General features: G+C 39.9%; 1 protein-coding gene across 1 annotated transcript in view; it reads left to right on the top strand.

The window, feature by feature from the left end:
- CACNA1D (calcium voltage-gated channel subunit alpha1 D) overlaps window positions 1–26,160 on the top strand; it is a 325,917-nt gene that overhangs the window by 88,603 nt on the left and 211,154 nt on the right. Inside the window, exons 9-19 of the mRNA XM_019504611.1 lie at window positions 5,156–5,243; window positions 6,212–6,238; window positions 10,496–10,656; window positions 11,646–11,871; window positions 12,013–12,220; window positions 14,240–14,360; window positions 15,511–15,625; window positions 16,337–16,406; window positions 18,620–18,689; window positions 22,409–22,553; window positions 24,937–25,066. Of these exons, the coding sequence (XP_019360156.1) occupies window positions 5,156–5,243; window positions 6,212–6,238; window positions 10,496–10,656; window positions 11,646–11,871; window positions 12,013–12,220; window positions 14,240–14,360; window positions 15,511–15,625; window positions 16,337–16,406; window positions 18,620–18,689; window positions 22,409–22,553; window positions 24,937–25,066 (1,361 nt within the window). The remainder of the gene's footprint in view (window positions 1–5,155; window positions 5,244–6,211; window positions 6,239–10,495; window positions 10,657–11,645; window positions 11,872–12,012; window positions 12,221–14,239; window positions 14,361–15,510; window positions 15,626–16,336; window positions 16,407–18,619; window positions 18,690–22,408; window positions 22,554–24,936; window positions 25,067–26,160) is intronic.

Genomic DNA, 26,160 nt, shown 5'->3' with positions numbered 1-26,160 from the left:
AGATTCCCCGTCTTGTCCTGCAAGGGCCCCACATTTCCATTTGTTTTTCTTCTGGTTCCAAGATGGCAATTCCCCCTGTCCCCTCAAAGGACATACTTCTGGGGGCAAGGGGAGGGACTTCCAGTGGCAAAGATTAGGGGTGGGACTTCCAGTCCCAACATGGTGACCAGAGGGCGGGGCACCTGCCAAGGGGCAGGGCTACCCTTGTGTCCCTTGACAGCTCACCAAAACTTATTAAGCAGCCCTCCAGTTGAAATAATTGCCCACCCCTGATGTAAAGGGAAGTCCTACCTCATTAATCTGGTGGAGTTCTTTAATAGTATGACAGAGCGCCTTTTGGGTGCCTGTCACTTCAAGGGCTGGTCAGCAGGCAGCCGACAGGTGCTTGATTAAGTTAGCTATTTTAGAGCCCAGCCCTCAGTGCTGGGGCAGCAGTTTGAGCTGAGAGAGCAACATTACTCGGCTGAGCTACTGCTCCTGGAACATCTTGGAGGTAAGGGCAGGAACTATGGGGATGGCAGGAGGCTCCTGGTCCTGGGTAAGACTGAAAACTGCACCCTGCTGGGGAAGGGTGGCCTGGTGGGACCTCCTGTAGTGAGGGAGTCCCCAAGAAATGCCAGACCAGTTATCTCCCTGGTGAAAGGTGGGTTGGGGCTCCTTAACCCCAGCCTCCACCATTTGGTGGGTTATTGGTGGGAGCAGTGGGGCCAGGCATGCCTAGTAAGAGGCACCTGAGCCCATAGCAGCGTAAGACCCAGGAGTTGGGGCCAGGCACGCTTACAGAGAAGCACCTGAGCCCAAAGGAGTGTTAAGACCCCAGGCTGTAGTGAGAGAACAGAGTTGAGGCCAGGCATGCCTATTAAGAGGCACTTGAGCCTGCAGGGGTGTAAGACCGTGAGCCCCAGCATAGGGGAAGAGTGTAGGCCCAAGAAAGGGGTGAAGTGGCCTGGTAAGAGGCTAGGGGCAAAGTCAGCCCAGAGCTTGGCTAATTGCCCAGCCACCATTCAGATGAGGGTCACAGGAGAGACCCAAAAGGCTGTACCAGGGCTGGCTGAGGAGTGAAGAGATACGCCTGATGGCCCACATAGTCGCTCAAAGGGAGCAGGGCAGGGTGTATGTGGCTCAGGACAGGGCAGTGTGAGAAAGGCCTGGTGAGAGTGGGTGGAATGTTAGAGGCCCCTATGAGAGTGGGGCAGAGCGTATGAGGCCCAGAATAGTGCAGTATGGTAGAGACCTAAGTCATTGCTCCCATTGTCCCTGCCACTGGAGCCCTGGCAGAGACAATGTCCCCCTGCCCTGGCAGCATGGAACTCCCAGCTCCTGCTCTGCGATTCTGGGGCCAGTGCTGGGAGATTCAGCAGGGAGCTCCCAGCACCAGCCCTGTGGCACTGGGAGATAAGGATCTCCCAGTGCTGGCCCTCCGAAGAATCTCTCAGCCCCTGCTTCCCAATTGTGAAGCAGGGGCTGGAAGCTCCCCACTGCCAGGGCAGGAGGACATAGTCCCTGCTCAGGCTCCAGTGGTGGAGCCCAGTGTGGCAGCAGGCAGCTCCCGGAGGCAGTGAGCAATCTTCTGCCCTCTGCTGCTCAACAGGCTGGGAGCACATTTGCTCCTGGTCAGCTGTGTATACATGTGCTACTGTGCAGTAAGTAATTGAGAGCAAATTTGCCACTTGCATTTGTAGGTAGCATATTTCCTTGTGATTAGAGCAGGTCACTGCTCAGTAAGCATCTGCACATGTAGATGGTGATGCTTACTACACAGTAATTAGCTCTAATTTCAAGTAAAGTATCTTGTGTAAATGCCCCCAATATGCAAGAACAACCAGTGAAGGCATTAAAATGTTGGGCATCATTAAGAAGGAAACAGAAAACAAAACAGAGAACATTGCCATGTCATTATACAAATCTGTGGTGTACCCGCATCTTGAATACCGTGTGCAGTTCTGGTTTCTGCATCTCAAAAAGATGTAGAATTACAAAAGGTACACAAAAGAGCAGCCAAAGTTGTCAATGGTATGGAAAAATTGCCCTACCTAAAAAGACTAAAAAGGCTAGAATGCTTCAGTTTTGAAAAGAGGAGGGTGAGGTGTGTTAGAGGTCTATAAAATTATGAATGGTTGGTGTGGACCAGGTGAACAGGGAAATGTTCACCAAATCACAGAATACTAGAACTAGAGGTACCCACTGAAATTAGTAGCAGGCAGGTTTAAAATTGTCAAGAGAAAGTATTTTTTATGCAAAGCATTGTTAATTTGTGAAATTAATTGCCACAAGAGGTGGTAGAGGCAGATAGAATAGCCAGGTTCCAGAAAGGACTAGACAAATTCATGGATAATAGATCTATTGATAGTTGTTGAATATAATTCCTCTGTCATCTCTAGATGAATAATGAATGCCAGGAAGGATAATGGATAGGAAGTAGATCACACTAGATCTCTCCAGTTCAACGCTTTTCCTCTAGCGTCCACTTTTGTCATTCAGAGATGAGCTACTGGGTTAGATGGACCATTGGTCTAACCCAGCATGACACTTCTTATATTTTTATATTCTTAATCCTGGAAAATGTGGCTAGATAATGGGGAAGTGGACATGGAGGACTATAATAGATATTTGCTGCATCAGAGAATATCAGCAATAGGAAGCAGTCGTAACTGATCTATTGTCCTGGTGTTCTATAACTTTGCCAGCTTTGGGAAATACACTTACTGATTAATATCTCAATAGAAGCCCTGATACTGTTTTGTTATTTTTATATTAATCCAAGCTGTTGTTAAAGATTCAGACTTCTTTTCAAAACATTTATGGTTTTATTACCTTTCATCAAGAAAGACTGGTGGTTTTCTATTTAAAACAGGTTAAATTTAATTAATATATTTATTCAATATTAGTCAAGAATATCAGCTCATGTCATAGAAGCTAAATGGTTTGGGTTTTTTTTGTTTCCCCATGGATAAAAAATTGTTTTTATCTACAAAGTCATACAGCACAACTGAAATATTTCAGTACTTACCAAGGATAGGAAACTTGGCAATTTTTTCATTTGAAGCCAGGAAACAATATCCTAAAGAGGTTTAACATTTTTTCCCCTTAAACTTTGTACAAAGTGTCAGTCTTCAATACAGATTTTTCCAGACTAAACACTGATCTATTCTACAGTGGAATTTTGCCTGGGAAATCATTCCTACTTATTTGCTTTAGCGTTGAACATTAAAATAATATCACTTTAGATCTGTTTTATAATTGTAGACTGTAATTTTCATCCAAGACTTACCATATTGATTTGTCATTTTTCTAATGCCAAGTCTGATTTATACAGAGTGACATGATTTTGTAAATGAGGCCTATGCATGCATTTATTAGGCATATATATGTTTTAAGATAAGGAGAAATAAATTGATTACATTAATTTAAAAAAACAATCTGAAACAAAGGGACTGTGTGAAAGAAGATTTTGCAGTGCTTACTGACTGGGCTGTCTTCTTTTTTTCTTAACAACTGCACGAATATTTTAGATCTTGTTTATTTTCTCTGCAATGCTACAATGAGGTAGGGTGGCATTCCATGTAAGTTTATGTCATGTGTGAAGAGCCAAATCCTAAGCTGTTGCCAATGCTTGCAGGGGATCTGGCTCCTTATAGAGCTGATAGAGCTGGTAGTCTCATCATTAAATCTAGATCTGAATGGATCTGCAAAGTAGAGCTACCATTTACCACTTGGAGGTGGGTCTTGCTAAGCTGAGACTAAGGCAGTTTGGAAAGACAGTAAGGTGGAGGAGCTTATAATGTCACTATCAATTCTGTATGTGATCTCTGGACAAATAAAGGACCCAACTCTCATACCCGGTTAGGGGCTTATAACTTTGTCAGAGGGGTGGACAGGAGCCTTGGTACAAATGGGAATCTGGTCCTTCTCTCTTCCAAGCCTTTCATCTAGCTCTGGTCACAAGTAGAAAAAAAAATCACAAAAAGGTACTTTCTTAAAAAAGCATTTAGTTAGAATCACTAGTTTGAGGAGTAAATGTCAAAAACAAACTGTCCACAATGGTTCTAGAAATATTTGCTGAGATACCAAATGCAGAAATCTACATGACAGTCGCTCTTGCCATTCTACAGTAGCTTCAACGTGGCTTCAGCATTCTCTTGTCTTCCAATGTAGATGCTGTCCCTATTTATGAAAATCAAGTTGTCAAGAATAAACTTTCATGTTCTGTGTGCTAAGAACAAGAATGGCTAGCTTGACCAGCCAAAGAAATACCATTCAGGCCTAGGAACTACTGATAAATATCCTTGTTCCTGCTTCTCCAACTTCTTTTGATACATGCAGGCGTGTCCTTCCTCTACTAAGTTGGAAATCAGTGGCCATGATCAACATGCTGATGTTTTTGCCTAACAAACCATTAGCTGCAATAGCTAGCTGTTCTTAATTATTACACTATATGTGCAGAAGTCACATTGACATAACGAACTCAGCAGTCCCTTTTGTTATTGGAAGTCCGCTTAACTCTTCTTACTACCCATTGGACTGTGTTCCATGTTTCTTACCTCCTTATACTCTCAGATGGAATTATTTCCTAGTTCTTTGCCTTGATGTTTTACATTTTTAAAATTTGAAAGTAAAGATAAAGGGTGCTCACCTCTGGTAGACGTATCAGAGTCTGATAACTTCTCTTGAAGAAAGGACCTTCATTGCAGTTCTGGGAATTGTGTAAGCATGTTTTCTGAGCCCTTTACATGACCTTTCTTCTGGTACGTATGGCTCCAAAATCACCTCAAAGGTGAGGCTGGAATACATCATACAGAAGAAATTGCAGAAGCTAGGTCGGGTGTATTCCTTTTTTCAGGATAGCATCTTCTAGATGAAACTACCCTTCACTGTGTGTTACTGTACATTTCCATAGTAATGTTTAATTGCTAAAATTGCAGAGGGAACCTCAGTACATTATTGTATCCTGTGCATTTACCTTTGACATCAAAAGAGGGATAATAAAAATTTTGGCACACAGTAACTTCCTGCTGCTATTCTTCAGCTTTTTCAGTAGAACTTGGTAAACCTGAAAAAAGTAGAGGTGTTTTTTTAACAAGAAATACAAATAGATCGTGTGTAACTGATTGGCTTTGGCTGCGTATCTAACACTAACTATAATATCTCATAACAGCAAGTATGCCTACTAGTGAAACTGAGTCTGTGAACACAGAGAATGTCAGTGGAGAAGGAGAGAACCCCATATGCTGTGGAAAGCTGTGGTGAGTATACAAAGATACATGTGCAAGTATTTCCAATGTCCTAGAATTGAAAAGACCCTGTTTTCTCTACTGCCTATTCTCTTCTCTACTTTATCTCTTTGAAATACTCAAGGTTTGTTTAATGCATAATGTTTTGGCTTTTAGTCACTTAATGTAAAATCCAAGTCATTTTATCTGAACAAAATTGGAGCATAGTGAAAGTCTGAAGTCACAGTAAATACAGTTATATTTCATTAATGATTATTCATTTGAACCTTAGATTTGCACAGGTTTAAGGGTTTATAATTATTTCCTCAAAACACTGAAAAAAGAGGGGAGAAGTAACTTAAGAAATGCAATGAAGATTAGTGTCTTCCATTAGTTGAAGCATGATACAGAGTATCCTTATTTCATAAACTGGGTAAAAGTAAAGCATTCTCTAGCTGTTTTTTGAATACTGCACCTTTTGGTAGACAAAACCTAATCATAATAATTGTGAAAATGACTTTAATTTATTGCATTTATTCATTCTTCCAGAAGGTTTCCAAAGCATATCCAGAACTTGTTTCTTGGTGAATACCTGTTCTCTAAAGTATACAGTAGTAAAACAAATGTGGTGTCATTTTATACACAGCATGTTTCATTATTCATTATTGCAGTGCTCATACTTTGAAGCAGCTTCCATACTAGGTTACACAAAATGTAGTTTCTAGCCTACAGAGTCAAGACTTAATTTGAAGAGATTTCTTTTTTTCTCATGTAAAATTCCTATAGTCATAGAGGATTTTGCAAAAGGATCAGTAAACAACAATGACACTATAGCAGTAGTGTTTCAGCATTCATGAAGCCTTATGTTGAAATTTTATTTTTGTGCACAAACTTTGAGTAATTCCAGTATTTTGATTTTCCTTTATATCATACTAAAGAGAAGGAATTGTGTAAATTATTTTTTCTGACTGTTTTTTAAAAATGTTTTCCTTTTCTTTTAGTCAAACTATCTCAAAATCCAAGTTCAGGTCAGTATTTCCCTTTTGTTTTCCAGTGCTTTTTTTGTTGTGATGGTCTATACATCATGATGACAACACGTGATTATTATTTACTGTTTTTCATTTGGCTGGGTGAAAATGTTACTGAGAGGTTGATGAATACAGTAGAAATGTATTCACAAACATTCTTTGGAATAAAACTCCCAGATTCATTTCACTGGTATTTGTGGCTTTCTGTCACTTAGTCAAACATTCGGGTAAATGAGTTTTTATTTACAAGAATGATTGCAGAAAGCAAGAGGCGTGAGTAGAAGCAAGAATATGTACTATTCTGAGTGTGTTCATGGTGGATGTTCTGTTGCAGTCCTTGAAAAAACATTCTTTTATTTGACTTTGTTCCCATCATCCAAAAATAAAATTTGCAAACAGAAAATGCAGTCTTATAAAGCCTAGTTTAGTCATTAAACAAAAACAATGACAAGAGACAAATCATGTAGCACATGTATTGAATTGTGGATAGTAAATATATTCTTAACCAGTCTGCAACAATCCACAGCCTTAATATTCTTTACACAGATTATTCACTGAACAACAGAGGTAATCAAGAAGATAATTAAGGTTCTAACAAAAAAGCATGTGGATTCATTCAGGCTTTTTGACCCACTGAAACTAGTTTTAGCTTTGGGTTTTGTTGCATAATTTTACTGACAGCACTGGAGTATTCTCTCTGAAGCAAAGGGCTAAGAGATTTTGCTGGTTTGCACATGTGGATAGACCCTATTGTTTTGGTTTTTTAAGCGACAGGCTCAAGATGGTAATTGCACTAAAGGTTTGCTCCTGTGTTGGCTGGTAGGATTCTATCTTGTCACCCCTCCTATTCAATGTGCTTATGAAGCCACAGTTATATTAACGAAGAGTTGTGGACTATGCAAATTGTGGCTTGCTTATGGATTAGTTTTTGTAAAAGCCATCATTTTTTCATAAATAACTCAGAACAGATGAAGTTAAATTATTTGTGTGCAAAAGAGCTCATATTATAGTTTGGCTAGCTGTAGCAAATTATATCAATTAAGCAATCCCTAAGAGTTTAATATTTCTTTAGGGCTGTTACTAACGCTATGAAACATGGCTTTATAGTTTCAAAACAGGAACATTTCATGTAATTAAGAATATGTACAATATGTGGATTCACTTCAGATAAAAAAACCCTACATTTGATGCTTGTATACAGAAGTCCAGTATAATAAAAAAATACAATATTAGAATTTCTTTTGCTGCAAAATGAGAGAAAATGGTGCAAAAATTTTTTTTACATGAAGATACTATATAACGGAGCATCACATTTCAATGTCATGCCCCCTTTTTCTTTATTCTGTTTCTTTGTGTATGTGTGTAGATGTATGTGCATGTATGCATGTAGTTCTGAAGATTTTAACAAAGATGATAAATATCAGCTATTATTTTCCTGTGAGACTTTGTTTGAAAGCTTATTTAGACTAAAGCAACAAAAATTGTGCAAACACTGAAAAATGTAAATGACTTTACATGTGGAGCCTAAAATTGCACACCCCTTGGGCTGTATTTTCAAAGACTGTCACAGGGATTTAGCTATACCATTCTGTCATTGGTTTTAAAACTCTCAATATGTAAGAGTTTAGGCCTGATTAAAGGTCACTGAAGTCAACAGAAGTCTTTTCATTGTGTTCAGTGGACTATCTCTGTGAGTGCTGCCAACTCCCACAAACAGGTTGAGTCTACATGAGATACTGCCAGGCAAGTGGCAGCGGGCCATAGCCCCTACTTCCAGTGCTGCCACACCCGCATCCTCCAAATCTCTGAATTGAATCACTGTCTTCTGAATCTGCCAAATTCAAATCCAAATCAAATACTTTCCTCTTCACACAGGCCTACTGATTACTCCACAATCATTTAGTACTTGTATCATTTACTACTTGTGTATACAAGTACTAAATAACTGTACAGTAACAACTGCACAGTTAGCGTCATCTAGATGAAGCCACAGTCAGGCTCTAGGGGCATCTCTTTTTACTGACTTCTGTTATGTAAGTTTGGGTTATATTGTACAAGTATGGTTGTTAAGAACATAATGCAGTTTAGCAGGAAGTTAGCAAGCCAAGAACATTCACAGTATCAAGTTAGTTTAGTGCAAGGGATTTTTCTTCATATGATTATTATTAGGTATAGGCTATGAAACATTTTCATAATGCACTAATACTATTTTCCATAATGATTAACACCAGTTTAAGGTGACTGAAGGGAATTCAATCAGTGCTTGAGTGTTTTGCCAAGACTATTTATTTTTATGAACCGTGATATCCTGGATTTTCAACTTGAGGCCCATTAGAACTTTTCCAATATACAGCAAAAGCTCTGTTATCTGGCACCCATGGGGAATGGGGGTGCCGGGTAACCAAATAATCCAGTTACCTGAGGCATCTTTGCCTGGTTGGGCAAAGACACCCCTTCCGCCGCATCTGGTGTGTCAGTGTGCCAGGGGACAAGGAGCTGGGTCCCATGGAGGCTGCTTTGCCCTGGGCTGTGGCCCGAAGTGGGACTCGGTGAAACTGGAATTCCCACTTCTGGTTTCACTTTCTCTGCGTTGACTGATGTCAACCGGCATGCCGGTTAATAGAGTGTGCTGGTTAATAAAGTGCTGGATAATGCGGCTTTTACTGTATACATGATAAGTACAGAGGCTATAAGATTTTTATCTAATTATTTGTAGCAATTTAGGTATCATAGAATATAAATAAAAATAGAATTTTTTAGAATGAAAAGTAGTAACCCCCTGTAAATTTCAGTTTTAAGAAGCATTACATCATAATGGAGAAGGTCTGGATTCACACACTGAAATTCATATTTTTTTTATTTTGAAGCTGTTTCCAGATCCCACTGATATTAATCTTGCACAGATTTTAAGCCCTTGGTGCAGGAGGCTGAGATTTGCTATCCCACATGTTTGCTTACTTACTTATTTGTTAGATTTCTTTCTTGCTCTATCCAAAAGGCTCAGAGCAGTTTGCAATAAACAAACAATACCCCAAAACCAGAGAACTCCAACTCTTTCCTCCACCAACCACGACTTCCCTGCCAAGCCCCACCCCCAGCATGCAAGTCTTTTGCCAATCCCAAACATGCTTCTGAGCTATCACTAATATCTTGATGCAAGAAACCTCACTCTACTCCCTCCACTCCACACCCAAGCACCCCTACCATGCTGCCTTACCCCGGGGTAAAATTCTCCCCCACTACCTCCCAAGGTCCCTTCCAAACCTGCAGCCCATTTGCTATATCCTTCCAACACATAAAACACACTAAATTTCTCCCTCTTCCCCAAAAAACGCAATGCTAAGTTCAAAAGGAGCCTAACAATAAAGTGAGAGACCCTCCGTCCCTGCCTTAGTCACCACTAAACAGCAATGCCAAGGGCACTTCTATGTGTTGCTTTTTGGCAGCACATGTTCAGGGAGGCCTGATGGGTTTATAGGGCCTACTGGCTGGCTGGGTATGTTTATTTCCATTCAGGTGGCCAAGATGGTGCCTGATCTGGGCCCCATTCCTTCCTGAGAAGGCAAGAGTGTTGGGGGACAGAGTGATCGCAGCATGTCTACAGCCCATTGAAGGCCTGATCTACACCTGTGGTTTTTGTTTGTCGGTTGGTACCATTTGGTACCATTATTATAATATCTGAGTGCTTCATAAAAATAATATTCTTCATATATCTACTCTGTTTCTTTGCCTCTCCCACCAAAGGTAAGTGAGGCAGGGAAGATTTAAGTGGCTTGTCCATGATTTCAGAGGAGGTCTGACACTTAGCAGAGTACCCAGAACTCATGAGTGCCAGGCTAGCAGCCTTGCCAGAGCATGATTCTTCCTGCCTTAGTTGAACCCAAAATTAGAGATGATGTGTTTTAATGTTGTAATATTGCTGATTTCTTCAGTAAACCTTGTCTGAATAGTGCTCTGAAGCTGCCTCTTAGGCTCACCTTTACCTCAGATTAAATATGCTTGGGCCCCTGTTTACATCTAGAAATGCCATGATGTAATGTGAGTGTCCTAGGCACTGGGATATTGGGTTAGGTAGGACAAATACCATCATTGTGGTGCTGCTACTGTCTACGTTATATTTCTTTCATGGCTTCTCATGTGTTCACAAACATAGTCATATGCCTTCAGATCTCCCACCAAATAGAAATCTTATTCAAGCACAAATGCTGTAATATTTTTCTGCAGTATAATACAGGATTTTCTTACTTCAATTTTTAGTCGACGCTGGCGTCGCTGGAACCGATTCAATCGAAGAAGATGTAGAGCTGCAGTAAAATCTGTCTCATTTTATTGGCTGGTTATTGTCTTAGTCTTTCTAAACACATTGACTATCTCATCAGAGCATTACAATCAACCTAACTGGTTGACCCAGATCCAAGGTACAATCAAAGACCATTTTTCCTGTTTTGATTACAGATAACTGAAAACTCCCATTGGCTATGTTTGCACTTACCCTTTTTGTACCACATTTACTTAAATGCAAGAAAGCATTTTTTTATTCCCCCGATCACCATGTGGAAAAAAGGTCCTTGTCATACATTTCCATACAACAAAAACACAAATACATTGTCTAGTTTGAAAAAAAGGTAAAATGCATCAATTTTGGGTGAACTAAGTCTATGGGTACTATATGCAAATTACTAAAGATATGTTTATTTCAAGGTCAGTTTTTTCAAATTTGCTCTTCATGTCCATGTGCTCAGGGAGGGCGGGGTCTGAATAAGGAAGGGGGAGAGGTTGCAGAGGAAGAAGTTGGCGGGGGAGCAAAGGCACTACCTGACCCTCCAGATTTATTTTCCCTATTGTAGCTGTGGGAAGAGGACAAACCTAAGGCAAACCTCCAATAATTAGATTCTGCACATGGCAAATTATATCAAATTTATGAATTTTCCACATATAGAATCTAATTATTGGTGGGTCATCTTATAAGCACAGTCATCACATATTGAAGCAAATGTGGTAGTTTATTTGTTATCTTTTAAGAACATCCAGGTTAAAGAGACGATATAGGAAATGATCAAATATCTCATATTTCCACAGTATAGAGGCCAAACTACAATGCCAAATTTTTAAACAGTGATGCCATTAAACTTTAGATTTGCTACCCTATTCAAGCCATTGTCAAGATAAAAAGCACAAAAAGGTGGAATAATGTAAAATTTATAGATGAAAGGAGAGAGTTAGATGTCTCGTGCCTCTTGCTAAGTGGAGAAAAAATGGTGTTATAAGTAAAGGAAGTGGTGTTTATTTCCCTTTGTATTGAAAAGCTGCAATCTAGCATGGAATATCAATAAACTAAGTGAAAAATGAAGTATGTCAAATAAATGAGAAATATTTAAAATATCATTTTCTTAATGTTTTATTCCAGATATTGCCAACAAAGTTCTTCTGGCTTTATTCACCTGTGAAATGTTAGTAAAAATGTACAGCTTGGGCCTACAGGCTTATTTTGTATCCCTCTTTAATCGTTTTGATTGCTTCGTTGTTTGTGGTGGCATTGTTGAAACCATATTGGTGGAGTTGGAAATTATGTCACCTCTTGGAATCTCAGTGTTTCGCTGTGTCCGTCTTCTACGTATTTTTAAAGTAACAAGGTAAGACTAAAGATTATCTCATTTTCTTGCTACTAATTTGATGGGTACTTGTATGGTGGATCAGCAACTCTTTTGTAATATTTCATCACGCACTGTTCTTTTACAGTTTTTTTGTGTTAACACGCGCATTTTAATTTATAGGCACTGGACATCCCTGAGCAACTTGGTAGCATCCTTGTTAAACTCAATGAAGTCCATTGCTTCACTGTTGCTTCTGCTTTTCCTCTTCATCATAATCTTCTCATTGCTTGGAATGCAGCTGTTTGGAGGCAAATTTAATTTTGATGAAACTCAAACAAAACGGAGCACCTTCGATAATTTTCCACAAGCTCTTTTAACTGTATTCCAGGTAACTTTTTTTTCACCCCTATAAAACATTTTACGTTTGATAAACAACAAAGCTGTTTAAGTGAACTTATCTCCTACAAAAAAAATCACAAATGCTATCTATTCTATTTACTTTAAGTAACATTTTGCTCATTAAATTCAATACTCTAGTAATTTTACACCATTTGTGCCATTTGTTTCATATCTTATTTGATCGATCTATGCAGCATAGCTTTCATGTTACTTCATTAAGTCTTCTTTGTCCATCAAAGGCATGACTAGTTGAAAAGTTGGAAAGTTATTTTATTTTAATTAATGTTTTCCCTGTAAGTTCATTAATTGTTTTATGATAGATGTGTGTATTTCTGAAATTTAGCTACTTAAATTTTATTGTCTGGATAAATTGAGAAACATTTTCAGATTACCTACTTAAGTGAATCATATCACTTAATATCACAATAAGCTGGATTTCTTTACAGGAACACTGTCAGGTTAACAACTCTGTACAATTTAACACATATATATTTGTTACTTCTAACAGACTTTTAGAATGTAAATTTTATTCTTTTCTCTATTTTTTAATTTGTCTCAGCTGGAGCACTGAAATTAGGCTAGACAGTTTTAGTTTAATTTCTAGTCATTTTTACATTCAGGCTTGGAGGTATTAGCTCCGTACTGGAACATTTATTTTGTGCTACCAGAAGGGAATCTTAGGAGTTGGCCAGTAAGTTTTCTGTCAGAATCCTGTTGCCTCATTGAAGCTCTGTGATGACTGCTTGAAGTAAACCAAATAACTCTTTCTGCTGAATTTAAATATCAAGAAATTCAGATTGGAAACATTTCCATTAATCTTAAATTTCCTAAAAATATTTTGATCTTTTCTAACCCAGAAGGGTCCCTTTAAAAAATTAGCTCACCATTTTAAAACTTTGTTGCCTAAATGTCTCCATTCACTTTCATATTTGTCTATGTAAAGTAAGTAGTCTGATTTACAGAGGTGCTCAGATCTCCTCATTTTCATTCCAAGCTCCAAAGTTTGCTGCTGGATTCCCAGCATCTCTAAAAACTAGACAATTTAGGAACCTGAACACAGAGTCAGGGGATTGACTGTTGGCATTTGTGTGTGTGACTTTCTTGCACTTATCCATAGGCTAGGGACAGAAATTACACATAAACTGGTATAAGTGATCGGAAACTAGTTCAAGTCTGTAACACAACAGAAGTTCAGTGCACGTAAATCAGTTTCAAAATAGCTGAAACCGGTTTAAGATAAACCTGCATGGATGTAGTATCAGATGTATCTGATTTAGGTTAAATTGTTTTACTGAACTTCTGTCCCAGATCCCCTCCAGGTTCAAATTAACTCACTGTCCCACAGCATCTCAGGATACCTTGCAAACTCCCCTTCACATGTTGGGTGGGGTAGCCCAATCTGTTTGCTCCAGCAGAGCAGAGAGGCATGCTCTAGCACCCCCCCAGCTACTGGCCTGGGTCACTGTCGGCTTGTGGCTGCATTTCTGGAATCAAAAGTGAATGTCAGTTCACTTCTTTCTCAGTTCAATCTATGCAGCTTAAACTAACTTGTGAAGACTGAATCAATTCAGCCTTGGACTTTTTGACTGTCTGTACTTAGCCATAGAGACCATCACCATGATGTTTTTTTCAGGACTTCTACACAGTTCGAACAGATTCTAAATCTTGCCCAAAGTATATATGTACATGATGTTATGTACCTTTCGGGAAACAGTTTGTGGCTAAGATTCTTAAAAATGTGTACCTAAGCTTAGATTTGTAAGCCATATTAGGTCTTTAGAAATGCAGTTCACTGGCATCAGTGTTTAATATAAATAAAAATTGGTAGATATAAACCTGAGCTTCCAGTAATAATAATAAGCATGCTATTATAACACATCAACCCTCCCAAGTAAAATGGTCAGTTAATTATTTTGTATAAAAAGAAAATGCTAAATATGTTGTGGATGGAGCATTCATAATCCTCTTTTATTAGTCACTAGTTACTAATAATGTATTTGCTTTGTAGATTCTAACTGGTGAAGACTGGAATGCTGTTATGTATGATGGCATTATGGCTTATGGTGGTCCATCATCATCAGGCATGATAGTCTGCATATACTTCATTATCCTCTTCATTTGTGGTAACTGTATCCTTTCACTTTGCCAAATGACAATGGCATTCAGTGCAACAGCTTTTGACCACAACCATGGGCTAGAGATTAAAGGGGACTGAATTATGATGACACTTATACATGATTTCTGTATAATGGATGTAATTTCTGAGACCCAGCAAGTTCATTCTGGATATTACAGACTTGGTAAATAGATGTTTCCTCCTGTTCTGTCCTTCCTAACAAGGCACTTGCCAACTCCCTAAGCATCTCTTCCCACCACACTAAAAAGGACCAGAATCCCCACCCCCCGCCCCGATGGGAAAGCAACCTTGTTCTGCATAGTAATTTTATGTTGGTTACTCTCCCTTCCAAGATACATGGAAATATCCGGTTCTCCATACCAGTGATTTCTCATCCCTTCTTTTCAGTCGCTGAGGCATCTCTGGTAGTATTGAGGCATGTATGTCCTATTAGTGAGCCCCAACCATCTGGAATTGATTCTTAGGAATGTGGAGCTGTTTGAGAATAGTGCCACAAAAGGGTTTACCTTCCTAGGACCCATTTTTGTCCTCAGCAAGCAAACTCTTTTGTTCACTAAGTTACAGCTCAGCCAGGTGGCTAGTTAGTTCCTGAAACTAAGAGCCAATAAACAGGACCAAATATTAGATTCCTTACATTACACATTTATGGTATTTCTATTTGAAATTTATACTTCACTGTTACAATGTGAAGTACTGGACTTGGCCTGAAATGCAGCACATAAAGTAAATACTGAAGTGTAAGAATTCATTTTTTAAAGTACTTGAACTAGTATCTGAATGACAGCATGTAAGGTTTGAAACTTATCCAGGCCAATGTAAACATTTATTTATTTTTTTAAATTCACTTTTAAGAAATGTCTATTTTTTTTTAAGTAGTGTGCTTCATATTTTATTGCAGTAGAATCAGTGGATCTTATGTATCATTAATACGATACAGTTGCCTACTATTAAGTTATACTGAAGTTGAATTTGGTCCAGTAAAGTAAATGCTGTTACGAGCAACACATCTGGTTTGTAAATCTCTGCATTTAGCTTGGAAGCATAAGTTTCATGCCTCTCACATTGTTGTTTTTCATAGTGATAAGGAATAAACTAAACACAAAGTTGTACTGCACAATGCCCTAACAACAGTTTTGAAATAGATATCTTGCTAAATGTCTTCTTGGCCATTGCTGTGGATAACTTGGCAGATGCTGAAAGTCTGAATACAGCTCAGAAAGAAGAAGCAGAAGAAAAGGAGAGGAAAAAGAATGCCAGGTAAATGAATGCTGACACATTTGATGGGAGTGCAGGATTCTCCTGTTTTGTAATGTATTGATTCATAAACAGTTTATATTGATTCATGGAAACAGCTACAAAGAGTTCAGAATTAGAAAAAAGGAAAGAGCATACCATACCCTTTAAATTAATACCAAGATGATGTAATTTTAGTTTGAAGTTGGCCAAAAAATTGGAAAGATGAAGTTACTTAAGATGGTCATAATCCAGTTGATATTGAAATGCTGGGAAAAATAGGATTTACTGTGCAGTTAGAACAAGTATGTATCCCTAGAGGTATGTGTGCAACTCCCATTTGAACCAGCTCTACAAGCTTTATATATGCAAGAAAAAGTCTCCCTTCAAAGTCACGTTAGTCCTGTGGAAGTCAATAGGATTGTATCCAAGAGCACAATTTACCCACTAGTAATGGGCTAAGGATAATGCATTATATTTTTAGGGATCATCTTCTGGATTTATATTTAAAATGAAAATCTGTGAAATGATCTGGACATTGTGATGAAGCAAGCTTTATTAATTTTGTGGCTCATATGTCATGTCTTCTGTAAATGCCACTTCAAACTGAGTACCTGTATTTCTGTAGGCATGATCTCTTCTCTCAGAAGAATGGGTGGCAGCAATTAAAAAGCTTCCTTTTTCTAGTCCTTCAGTCTTTACATGATCAGGTTTATTTGTTTTTGTTTTTTGTAGAAAAGAGAGTCTGGAAAATAAAAAAGGTGACAAATCGGAAGGTGACCAGAAGAAGTCCAAGGATAGTAAGGTGTTTATTTTATTAGATATATTTTTATTTTGTTACAGAGTGGTTCTGTTGTGTCCACTAAATCAGCTCAGAAATGCATTGTGGGTACTTACACATACGGGGAAAAAACAAAACAAAACGGAGCTTTACTTAGTTCAGTGCACCCCCACATCAAGCACAGCACATGCCCAGTTTGACTTGGCTCACCCAGCTTCTGTATAGCTCATGCATCAGCAGGGCTTTTGGTGCTTTTATCTAATAGCTGATTGAATAGCTCAAAGTGTCAAAAAGCCCTGCTGAAGTGCGCGAGATGTTGGGGAGCTGGGTCAAACTGATGCTATTCTCCTGGTAAAGCGCTGTTTTGGGGGTTTTTTCTATGTCTGTCAGCACCCTATTGAATTTCTTTTTCAGTTCCATATTGTTGCCTACGTGATGGTTTTTCCCCTGGATGAGAAAGGAAACTTTCTGTGCTCAGCCTGTACACCTGAAGCAATATCTGGTATACAGGAACTAGTAGTATAATGGAGATAGGTGAGGGGGCACAAGCCCCAGGTGCTGATTAAGGAGGGGCACCAGAGTGGGGGCAAGGGAGTACCAGAACAGATGTGGCTGTGCTGCTACTCTGACAGCTACTGGCTCCAACTGTTTATAATGGGAGAAGGTGATAAGTGCTTATAAGCACCCATCCCTGCCACTGAATTAGGGGGTTATATTGACACTCAACATAGCATTCAATGGCACCTGTGGCAGGACAGGCAACAGGCTTAACTTCTTGGCTGGAGGGCACCTTCCTCCCTACCTGCTGGGACCTTAGAGCAACCCTGACTCTATCCCCTGCACAGCTGAAACCCACAGCTACTTGGACTCTAGAGTCCTCTTGCCTCTGCCCCCATGAGTCCTGGACCAGCCAGACACCATGGCTGCCCAGGGCACAAACCCTACCATTATGCTTCTGGCTCTTGTCACTTTACTCCAACTCTGTTCTGCCCAGGCCCTGAAGGAGCTCTCTACATCTCTGTCAGAAGCTGCCATTCATCTAAGGATGTTTTAGTGCCCCTCAAAGGCCTTACGTGCCCACACAGAAGCTTGCAGTTCCTAGCATCTAGCACTCAAACCCCTACAGACTCCCTGGGTGAGGAGTTTCAGAGCATGGAATAAGTTAACTTTGGCACATTTCAGCATTAACTTAGGCACGTTGTGAATTTCCTGCTAAAAGAGTCATCTGGACTGTGGTAGTATATAGTAATATTAAACCACCCCATGCAATTTCTACAGGTGCCTGTTGGTTTTATCTCAGTTTCAGTCTACAGATCCATAAGTGTATAACCACAATAAAAATACATGAACTTATTTTAAACAGACTTTAAGAAATCAGCTGTCTCCCTTCTCTACTTCCAGTCTCATAAGAGCCACTCTGAATCTTGAAACACTCTAGTTGTAAGCATATGCCTGACTTCCTTGGCACTGAATACTTGGCTTCAGTTTGACATTTGCTTCAACCAAATGCATATCTGTAATGTCTCTAGGGACAGAAGTTATACATAAACTGGTTCAAGTCATCAGAAACTGGTATAAACCTGTAACAGAACAGAAGCTCAGGGCACATAAATCAGTTTCCAAATGGCTGAAACTGGTTTAAGATAAACCCAGTTGAAGGTAGTAGCAGACTTTACTGATTTGGATCAAACCAGTTTATGAAACTTCTGTCCCAGACCCTTTCCTGGTTCAAGTTAAATCACAGTCCCCCAGCAGCATCCCAGCATGCTTTCCAGCCCTGGGCTGGGCTATCTGGTCCAGCAGAGAAGGGTTGGGGAGGTAGGGGAGGCAGGGACCCAGGCAAACTCTAGCTGGGGTCTGGCACCAGGAAGGGGTGTTAAACCGGAGTCCCAGAGGCACCTGGAAGCAAGAAGAGGAAGTGATGAGCAAACCTGGTGAGTCCTGTGGTGTAAGTCTGGACTGCAAATCCCAGAGACCTTGGGGGCAGCAGGAAGAGGAAGTGAACACACTGCCCATGCTGGCTACATGCCAGAGAGGCATGCTCTAGTGCCCCCTGGCCTCTGGCCTAAGCCACTACAGGCATGTGGCTGCATTTTCTGAATCAAAAATAAATGTATTTCTAGTTGTTTCTCAGTTTAATCTCTGCAGTTTAGATTAACCTGCAAAGACTGAATTGATTCAGCCTCTGGCTTTTTGACTGTCTGTACTCAGCCCCTATGTCTCTGCCATTATCATAGGTAACGATTGCTGAATATGGAGAAGGAGAAGATGAAGATAAAGATCCTTATCCACCTTGTGATGTACCAGGTATGCAGGCAAGAGACATGTTTATGTCTGTTTGTTGAAATACGTCAAATATACCGTTGCTCTATGCTTATACAGTTTCTTTAAAATCAATAAAGTTTGTACCTTCTGACACAGTTGGTTAAATTAGCCAATGGAATGCAATGTTAGAGCTTTTTCTGTAGTCCATTTGGATAGCATATATGTATGTCATGGGGCAGTGTCCCCAGGAGTGACTGTCATGCCCCTGGAGGCTCTGCGCCCATGCCAATGACGCCCTGAGGGCACCCTCTTGTCTCACGTGCCATGTCTTGTTGGTAAAATAAATTGGGAGGCTACCCTTGGGCCTTTGTGTGGCTCCAGTCTGCTGAACCTCACCAGAACTCGTTGGTTCTTGAGCCCTCAGCCAGATCTCTCATTAGTACTGTGCCTCTTGGGGCACCTCAAGCCTTATGGGCTGATTGCTTGGCTCTAAACCTCACCTTTACCATGCCCCATGCCTCGCAGGTGTTATATGGATGTTGTTCCCTGTACTGGGGCCTCAGCCTACTTGTCCTCCAGCCCTTTAATCTGGCTAGTCCTTCTAGCCTAGGTCCATTGTGTCGGATCTGGCTCCAAGGGACTAGCTCCAATTGATCTGTTTCTGTCACTGGGCCCTTGAGCCCTTGTCCCTGCTGCACTCCTCTGGTGCCAGCTGTCAAGGGGTTGGACTACCCAAGCAGCCCTCGACAGCTCAACAAAACTTGTTAAGTGGCCTCACATGTATAGTTGTGTCTCCTTGGGTGTGGCATCAAGAGATTGGGTGCTGATGAGGCAGCTCCTGTGTGACTTCAGGCATTTGTGTGCTGTGGGATGGTTGTATAGGAGGTCTCTCTCATCTTCAGTTTGTCTTGATCATTCTGTGCTGCTGCTGACTGCTCTTCTGATGTCAGGTGGAGTGAAGCCAGCCAGCAGGTACACACCTTAGGCTGATAGGCTTCAGGCATCCTGATATACATCAGCAGCTATCATACAGGGTCAAGGTGCTTAACGTGTATGGATCTCTCCCATACAGGGCATGCACACTCAGCAGAGGAGAAGCTGAGAGCCAGAGCAGTGGTTTGGATGGTTGAGGGGCTAGCTCCCCATTTCGAGCTGGTGAACGTATATACAATGTTGTTCCAAATATTCAGCTTTGCTTTTGTCTTCATGATGTGTTCTTTGCATGAGAGGGTTCAATCGAGAGTGACTCCAAGGTAAATTGGATTTGGACAGTGGGAAAGTGCGATCCCAGACCATGTAATATTGAGCTGGTGGTTGGCCTTGTGGTTTTTCAGATGCAAGGCACATACTTGTGTTTTCACTGGGTTAGTTTTCAGTGTAGTATGAGGTTAAGCCATAAGTTCCTTGCTTAGGGATTTTTCAACATGGTCAAAGCCAGTATTTTGGGCTATTGTGAACATATCATTTACATAGATGAAACATTTTGTTTCTAAATCGATTAGTTGGTCATTCGTATAGATGTTATATAACAGTGGTGCAAGTATGCTTCCTTGGGGGAGGCCATTGATCTGTCACCTCCATATGCTTTACTTCTCATCCAGTTTGACAAAAAAGCATCTGTTTTTGAGCAGGGTTTGTATGACCTCTGTCAGGTGTACATTTTTTGTCATTTCCAGGGTCTTGTGGAGGAGTCATTGGTGGTTAACTGTATCATAGGCAGCTATTAGGTCTACAAATGTAGCTCCAGTGATTTGGCCTCTTTCAAAACCATCTTCGACAAGATGAGTTATATTGAACAACTGGCCTCATTGTTCATTTTTCAGGGTGAAAGCCACTGTTTTCAAGGATTAAGTCTTTACCCATGTATGGGGCAAGCTGGTTCAGTATCAGTCATTCATATAATTTGTATGTGTAGCATAGCAGAGAGATAGGTCTGAAGCTCTTTGAGTCAGATGGATCTTTTCCTGACTTCAGAAGTGGCACTACCTACCCTGTTGCCATATCTTTGGAATTTTTTGGCTGACTGTACGTGAGTTCTATAGTTAGAGAAGCCATTCAGAAGTCCATGGTCCAAACTGATTGATTTGTTTGGTAAGGATGTTGTCAAGGCTGGCTGCTTTCCTAGTCTTCAGTGTGTTAATACCAGCATTCAGCTCTGTCATTAAGAAGGGGCTTGTAAAAACCCAGGTCTTTGGGGTACTTGCACCTTCCTAGTCTGAGGGGTTTTTGTTTGGTTTTGGTTTGGGGGCTTTCTCCATTGAGAAGCATCTCGCGAACAATTTGATTAACAATAACATTATGATGTTGATCTACCTTTTGTGGCTTGACATTTAGTTTATGTATTGTCGCCCATGCCTTTTTACTATTATGCATAATATCAGTTGACTGCAAAGATTTCCTGCATTCTTCTGTGATGGCCAACATGAGTTTCTTGCCCCTAGCAGTAGAGTTTACAAAAACAACTGTAGACTTCATACAGGCCAGTGGCTGTGGAGTGAGGCCAGGGTTGTAATTGAGGCAGCAGCCCAATGGAATGTTCTTTCTTGCAGATTTCTCCACAACTTTTATGGATTGGTCAGTTTTCTCAGGCAATGTTTTGATGGTTTTGACTGTGGCATCAAGGTATTCTGAAAGGCCTTTCCAGTTTGTTTTTTTAAGGTTGAAACATTGGCAGAATGGCACTGCTATAGGCATTACTGAAGCTTTGATCTGAATTAGTCAATTGCTAGGAATGTGGGGTAGGGTCTTAGCTTTATTACTTAGCCCAGCAATGGTGTTGTTGGTGAATATAAGGTCTGAGTTGTATTCTTGTTTCCAGTGGCTGCTGTTGAATGATTTAGGTAGCTTGGTCATGGAACAAATTTATCTGGTAGGCATCTGACCAAGCTTCTACTGCTTTGCTATCTTTATTGGTTTCTTTGTAGCCCCATTGCTTGCTATGGCTGTTAAAGTCACCAGTGATCAACTGTGGTTTATTTTGAGTGATCCCTGGTGTATCTGTAAAGGTGAAACTCATGTGAGGTGGTTTGTAGACTGAAGTGATTGTGATTCTGTTGAGTTCGACAGTCAGGATTTCACTGTTATTTTCTTCAGCCTTTGCTGTAGAAATTATGACCATTCCAGTTTTAACAACTATGGTGCTTCCAAATTGCTTGTGTAGTCTTTCAATCACCATAGTCATTTCACACATTGAAAGACAGTTATTATGAGGCCCTCCGTGCATCTCTTGTAAGCCCAAGACATCGCACTCATCTTTCTTACATAGATTTACAGTCAGTTCTTTTTTGATGTTGAAACCCCTTCAAGGTTTGCGGACAGTATTGTCAATGCGAGCCCTAAGAAGGGCTTGTGTCTTCAGTCACAAGACATTATGATTGGTTATAGCTGTTCAATTTGTATGGTCAAAATCTTAGTCTGGAGTGTTAGCAGAATTGGCAGGTGTTACTAGGTATTACCTGATAGGGGTTGCAATGTGAAAGCTTTGCTATAAGAAAATGTGACAAGAACTTGGAATCCCTTCACTGACTTTCAATTGGAGATAATCGAGATATATAAATGGCTGTCTTTAAAAATCTCTTAACAGAGTCCCTTGACTGTAATTAAAGCAATTGTCTAACATAATCATAGAAATGTCTGTATATTGCTTAATAGATTTTAAGACCTTCTATTATGTGTATGTATGTGCTAATACAAGCAATAACTTTATACTGTAACAAACAAAAACTTTGTTTTTTATAGTAAAAAAATTGTTTAATTTAAAGTAGGTGAAGAGGAGGAAGAGGAGGAAGAAGAACCAGAGGTACCAGCTGGCCCACGGCCCCGAAGAATATCGGAACTGAATATGAAAGAGAAGATAACACCAATTCCTGAAGGGAGTGCCTTTTTCATATTCAGCAGCACCAATCCGTAAATATCACCTTCATAAATAGCACCTTGGGGTTTCATCACTGGGGAATCAGTCTACTCTCGTGGAAGTAAAGAGCAGGGATCCCATTGACTTAATTAGGAGAAGAATTAGACCCTAATTAATAATTAAATTAATTTGCTTAAATACACCCTTCTGCAAAACCTTCATCAAAGTCAATATTTAGTGTGTGTGTGTGTGTGTGTGTGTGTGGGTTGGGGGTGTCCTACAAGCTGATCATTCAGTTTCTGAATAACGTGACTTAATGTGTGGTGTGTCTTCAATATAATACTTATCTTTTAATATTAGGCATGAGGGTAAAATGAGAATTATTTCAGTGTAAGATATTTGTATTATGTTATGGATTAACTAACAAAATTCCTGTGGGAAGCAACAAAGACCTGCGTTGATTTATGCCAACTGAAGACCTGACCCAGAGAGAACTCAAAATTCAGATAATATATATGACACAAAAAGCATTACTTTGACCTATTGGTGGAGTAATACTGAAAGAGGAGGAAAGAAGATAAGGGATAAGGAGAAAGAATACAGTACTCTTTGAATGGTGGCAATATTCAATGTTCAAACTGACTGTAAAAGGCAAAGAGAAATAAAAGAAATGAGAAATAAAAACAATGAAAGCTGGATGATTTTAGGGAATTGGAAAATGGAATTTTTCAATTCTAGGGATAGTTCCAGCTCTGTGCAGTAGTGAAGAAATCTATTTCATTAGTCAGTGGAAGCAGTGACCATTTGGAGGCTGTCATCTCAGCCAGGCTAATTAGTCTGGGTGAAGCACTACACTGTTGTGGTTATACTGCTATTCAAGATCTAATTTATGTAGAGCTTTCTTGGCTGTCTCTGCTCAGCATTGACTTGCACAGCATAGAGAAAACCCTGAATGTATAACTGAGACACTGAACTCAATCAGGCTCCCACCAAGGCAATTTGGGAATTCAAGAGCTGAATTAGGCTCTGATCCTAAAATTACTAATTAAGTCCTAAATGTGGCACTTTACTTCCTCAGCATGGCCCTCTGCACATGGGCACATTAGGATGAAATACTAGGATTTTTAAAAGAACCTAGAGGACTTAGTCCAGTGATTCTCAATCAGGGCACTAGTTGGGGTGCTGTGAGATGCTTGTAAGAGTGTTCCAGGGTGTCATTCAATATTAGCACTGTTAGGCATGCAAACACCTACAATTCACAAAATAAACTGAGTGGCGTTACCCATGCTGCCCCCAGGAGATTTCTAGGGTCAAAAACACCCAAATGGAAAAAATAAAGGGCAACACATGTGGTTGCTGTATGCACCTCCCAAAACCAGAGCCTAGCCTGCCAGAGCCATGATCCAGCGGCTGGTCAGGCTTCCAGCTGCAGGAGTGCCATGGCTGCAGCCCCACAAGGTTCCCAGGGACCCACGCAAGACTTCTGGGGCCAGCACTGTTTCTGGCTCCAGCCTCCCCTACCCTACCTGAGGTAACCTGACACATCCCAGATTGTGTGTGGCACCATGTTCCCTTCTTCTTCCTGGGGAAACAACTAGCCGTGCCTGTGTTGATGCAGCCATAGATACCAAATAGAAATCCATGGTGTCTGAAACATTTGGATCGGTTGTGGTCTTTCTGAGTTCTTTGCAACAGAAGAATTGCTCTATGATTTTTCGTTAATCAAAAAAAAAAAAACCCAAACCCCAAGTGAAAGCTAAAAGTTGACATTTTCTGAGGACTGCTTGAATCTAAAGAAGGGCACTTAGCATTTCCAAAGGTTGAGATCCACTGAATTAGGCACTTGCATCCTATTAAAAATCGAAGAATGTTGGCAGGTTAATTTCCTTGGATTCCCTTGAAAATCCCAGTCTTTAAGGCTGTCTTTATACATGCTTCAGGGGTGGGAGGGAATGCTTTAATTAGAACAGCTCCGAGAACTGATCTAATTAAAGAGCCTACAGAGTCATGTGTATTCAGTATCACATATGTTCAGACTGGCTTGTATTCCACAAGCTTTAATTAAAGTGCCCCCACTGACATTTTGAAGTGCAGGGATGCTGAATACATGAGATGTGGAGGCAACTAGAGTGCACTAATTAGCACATGCCAGCAGGTTTGATTAATCAAGTCTGCTTTGATGAACTGTAATTACAGTGCGTCAGAGCAGCGCCCCCACATGTGTATAGGCACTCAAAGTCTGTAGCCCAGATTCTGTACTCATTTGCATTGTTTTAAATCAAAGCAGTTCCTCGTCATTTACTTTGGCCTTAACTGAGAGCAAAATCTAAGTCTAGTTTTGGATTACCTCAGTTCTTTTCAAAGGAATCTGATGTATGTTGACCTTACCTCCCATATTTCATTTATACATGATGTATTTTTGTGTCTCTTTTTCAGAATTCGAGTAGGATGCCACAGACTTATCAACCACCATATTTTTACCAATCTCATCCTTGTCTTCATCATGCTGAGCAGCATTTCTTTAGCAGCAGAAGACCCAATTCGTAGTCATTCTTTTAGGAATAATGTAAGCGGACAATTGAATCTGTAGATAAGTTTGCATAATAATATGCCTTCTTGTTTACTCTTAAATTATCAATATGGCTAGAATACACTTGTTTGTAGTGTAGACGTTCAACTGTAGCTCATTATCACTATGCAATATATATTTATATTATATATATTTGTTTCTTTTGCTCTCTAAGCATATATATAAGTGTTTTACAATTTTACAAAGGATATTTTACTTTTAACATAATCTACATTACACAGTGAAGACTTTTTAGAATGTCAAAACATAGAACATGCAGCAGAATTTTAATCAAAATGAAATTAATCCTTTATCAATGTTTATCAGTGGAGGTCTGGCCCTTTCTTGTGTGAAGAGCCTTTGTTAATTCAGTTATATGAGCAGGCTCAAGCCCCATGTAAATAAAAAAAAAAAATCAAACAACTAAGGTTTATATGATGAAAAGCAGAATTCACGTGACTCTGACTTTAATCACTTTTTTCAGCTTAGAAATATATAAAATTATGCTCCCTGACAATGAGAGATGAAAACACTAGGTAAAATGTATAAAAGTTTGAATAGTAGACTGCTGCACTGTGGGTGTATCTACACGAAATGTTAACTGTACAGTAGCCTAATAACACTGCGCAGTAGTGTGCTGAGTAAAACCCATGCTCATATGCTACTGCACAGTAGTATTAGGATACTGCACAGTTTGCATCTGTAAAAACCTGTGCACCAGCACTACTGCACATTAGTACCAGTTTCTGTACATTGATTTAATACTTGGTTATCCAAGCACTAAATTTAATGCACAGTAACTACAATGTATTACTGAACATGTGGACACACCCACTAAGGCAAATCATTTGTGAATAGAAATCTTGTTTTGCCTGTACTTTGCTTGTTTCTTTCATAAATGCAGGAATTGTCTTTATGTTGAATCCTAAGGTATTTGGACATGCCATCACTTCTGTGTTTGAAGATAAATGTACATCAGTAAAATAATATAGTTAAATAATACAGTCTGAAATTTGCAACTGATTCTCGGTTGTCAGGTTAAGACACTTTCTTTCTTTGAACCTCTCTTCAGCGGGGTTTCCCCCCCCCCC

The sequence above is a fragment of the Gavialis gangeticus genome, unplaced genomic scaffold (genome assembly GCF_001723915.1).
Source record: "Gavialis gangeticus isolate Ggan-Ray unplaced genomic scaffold, GavGan_comp1, whole genome shotgun sequence".
NCBI lineage: Eukaryota > Metazoa > Chordata > Crocodylia > Gavialidae > Gavialis > Gavialis gangeticus.
The sequence above is the reverse complement of the archived record's forward strand: the minus strand, read 5'-3'. Positions and strand labels throughout refer to the sequence as shown.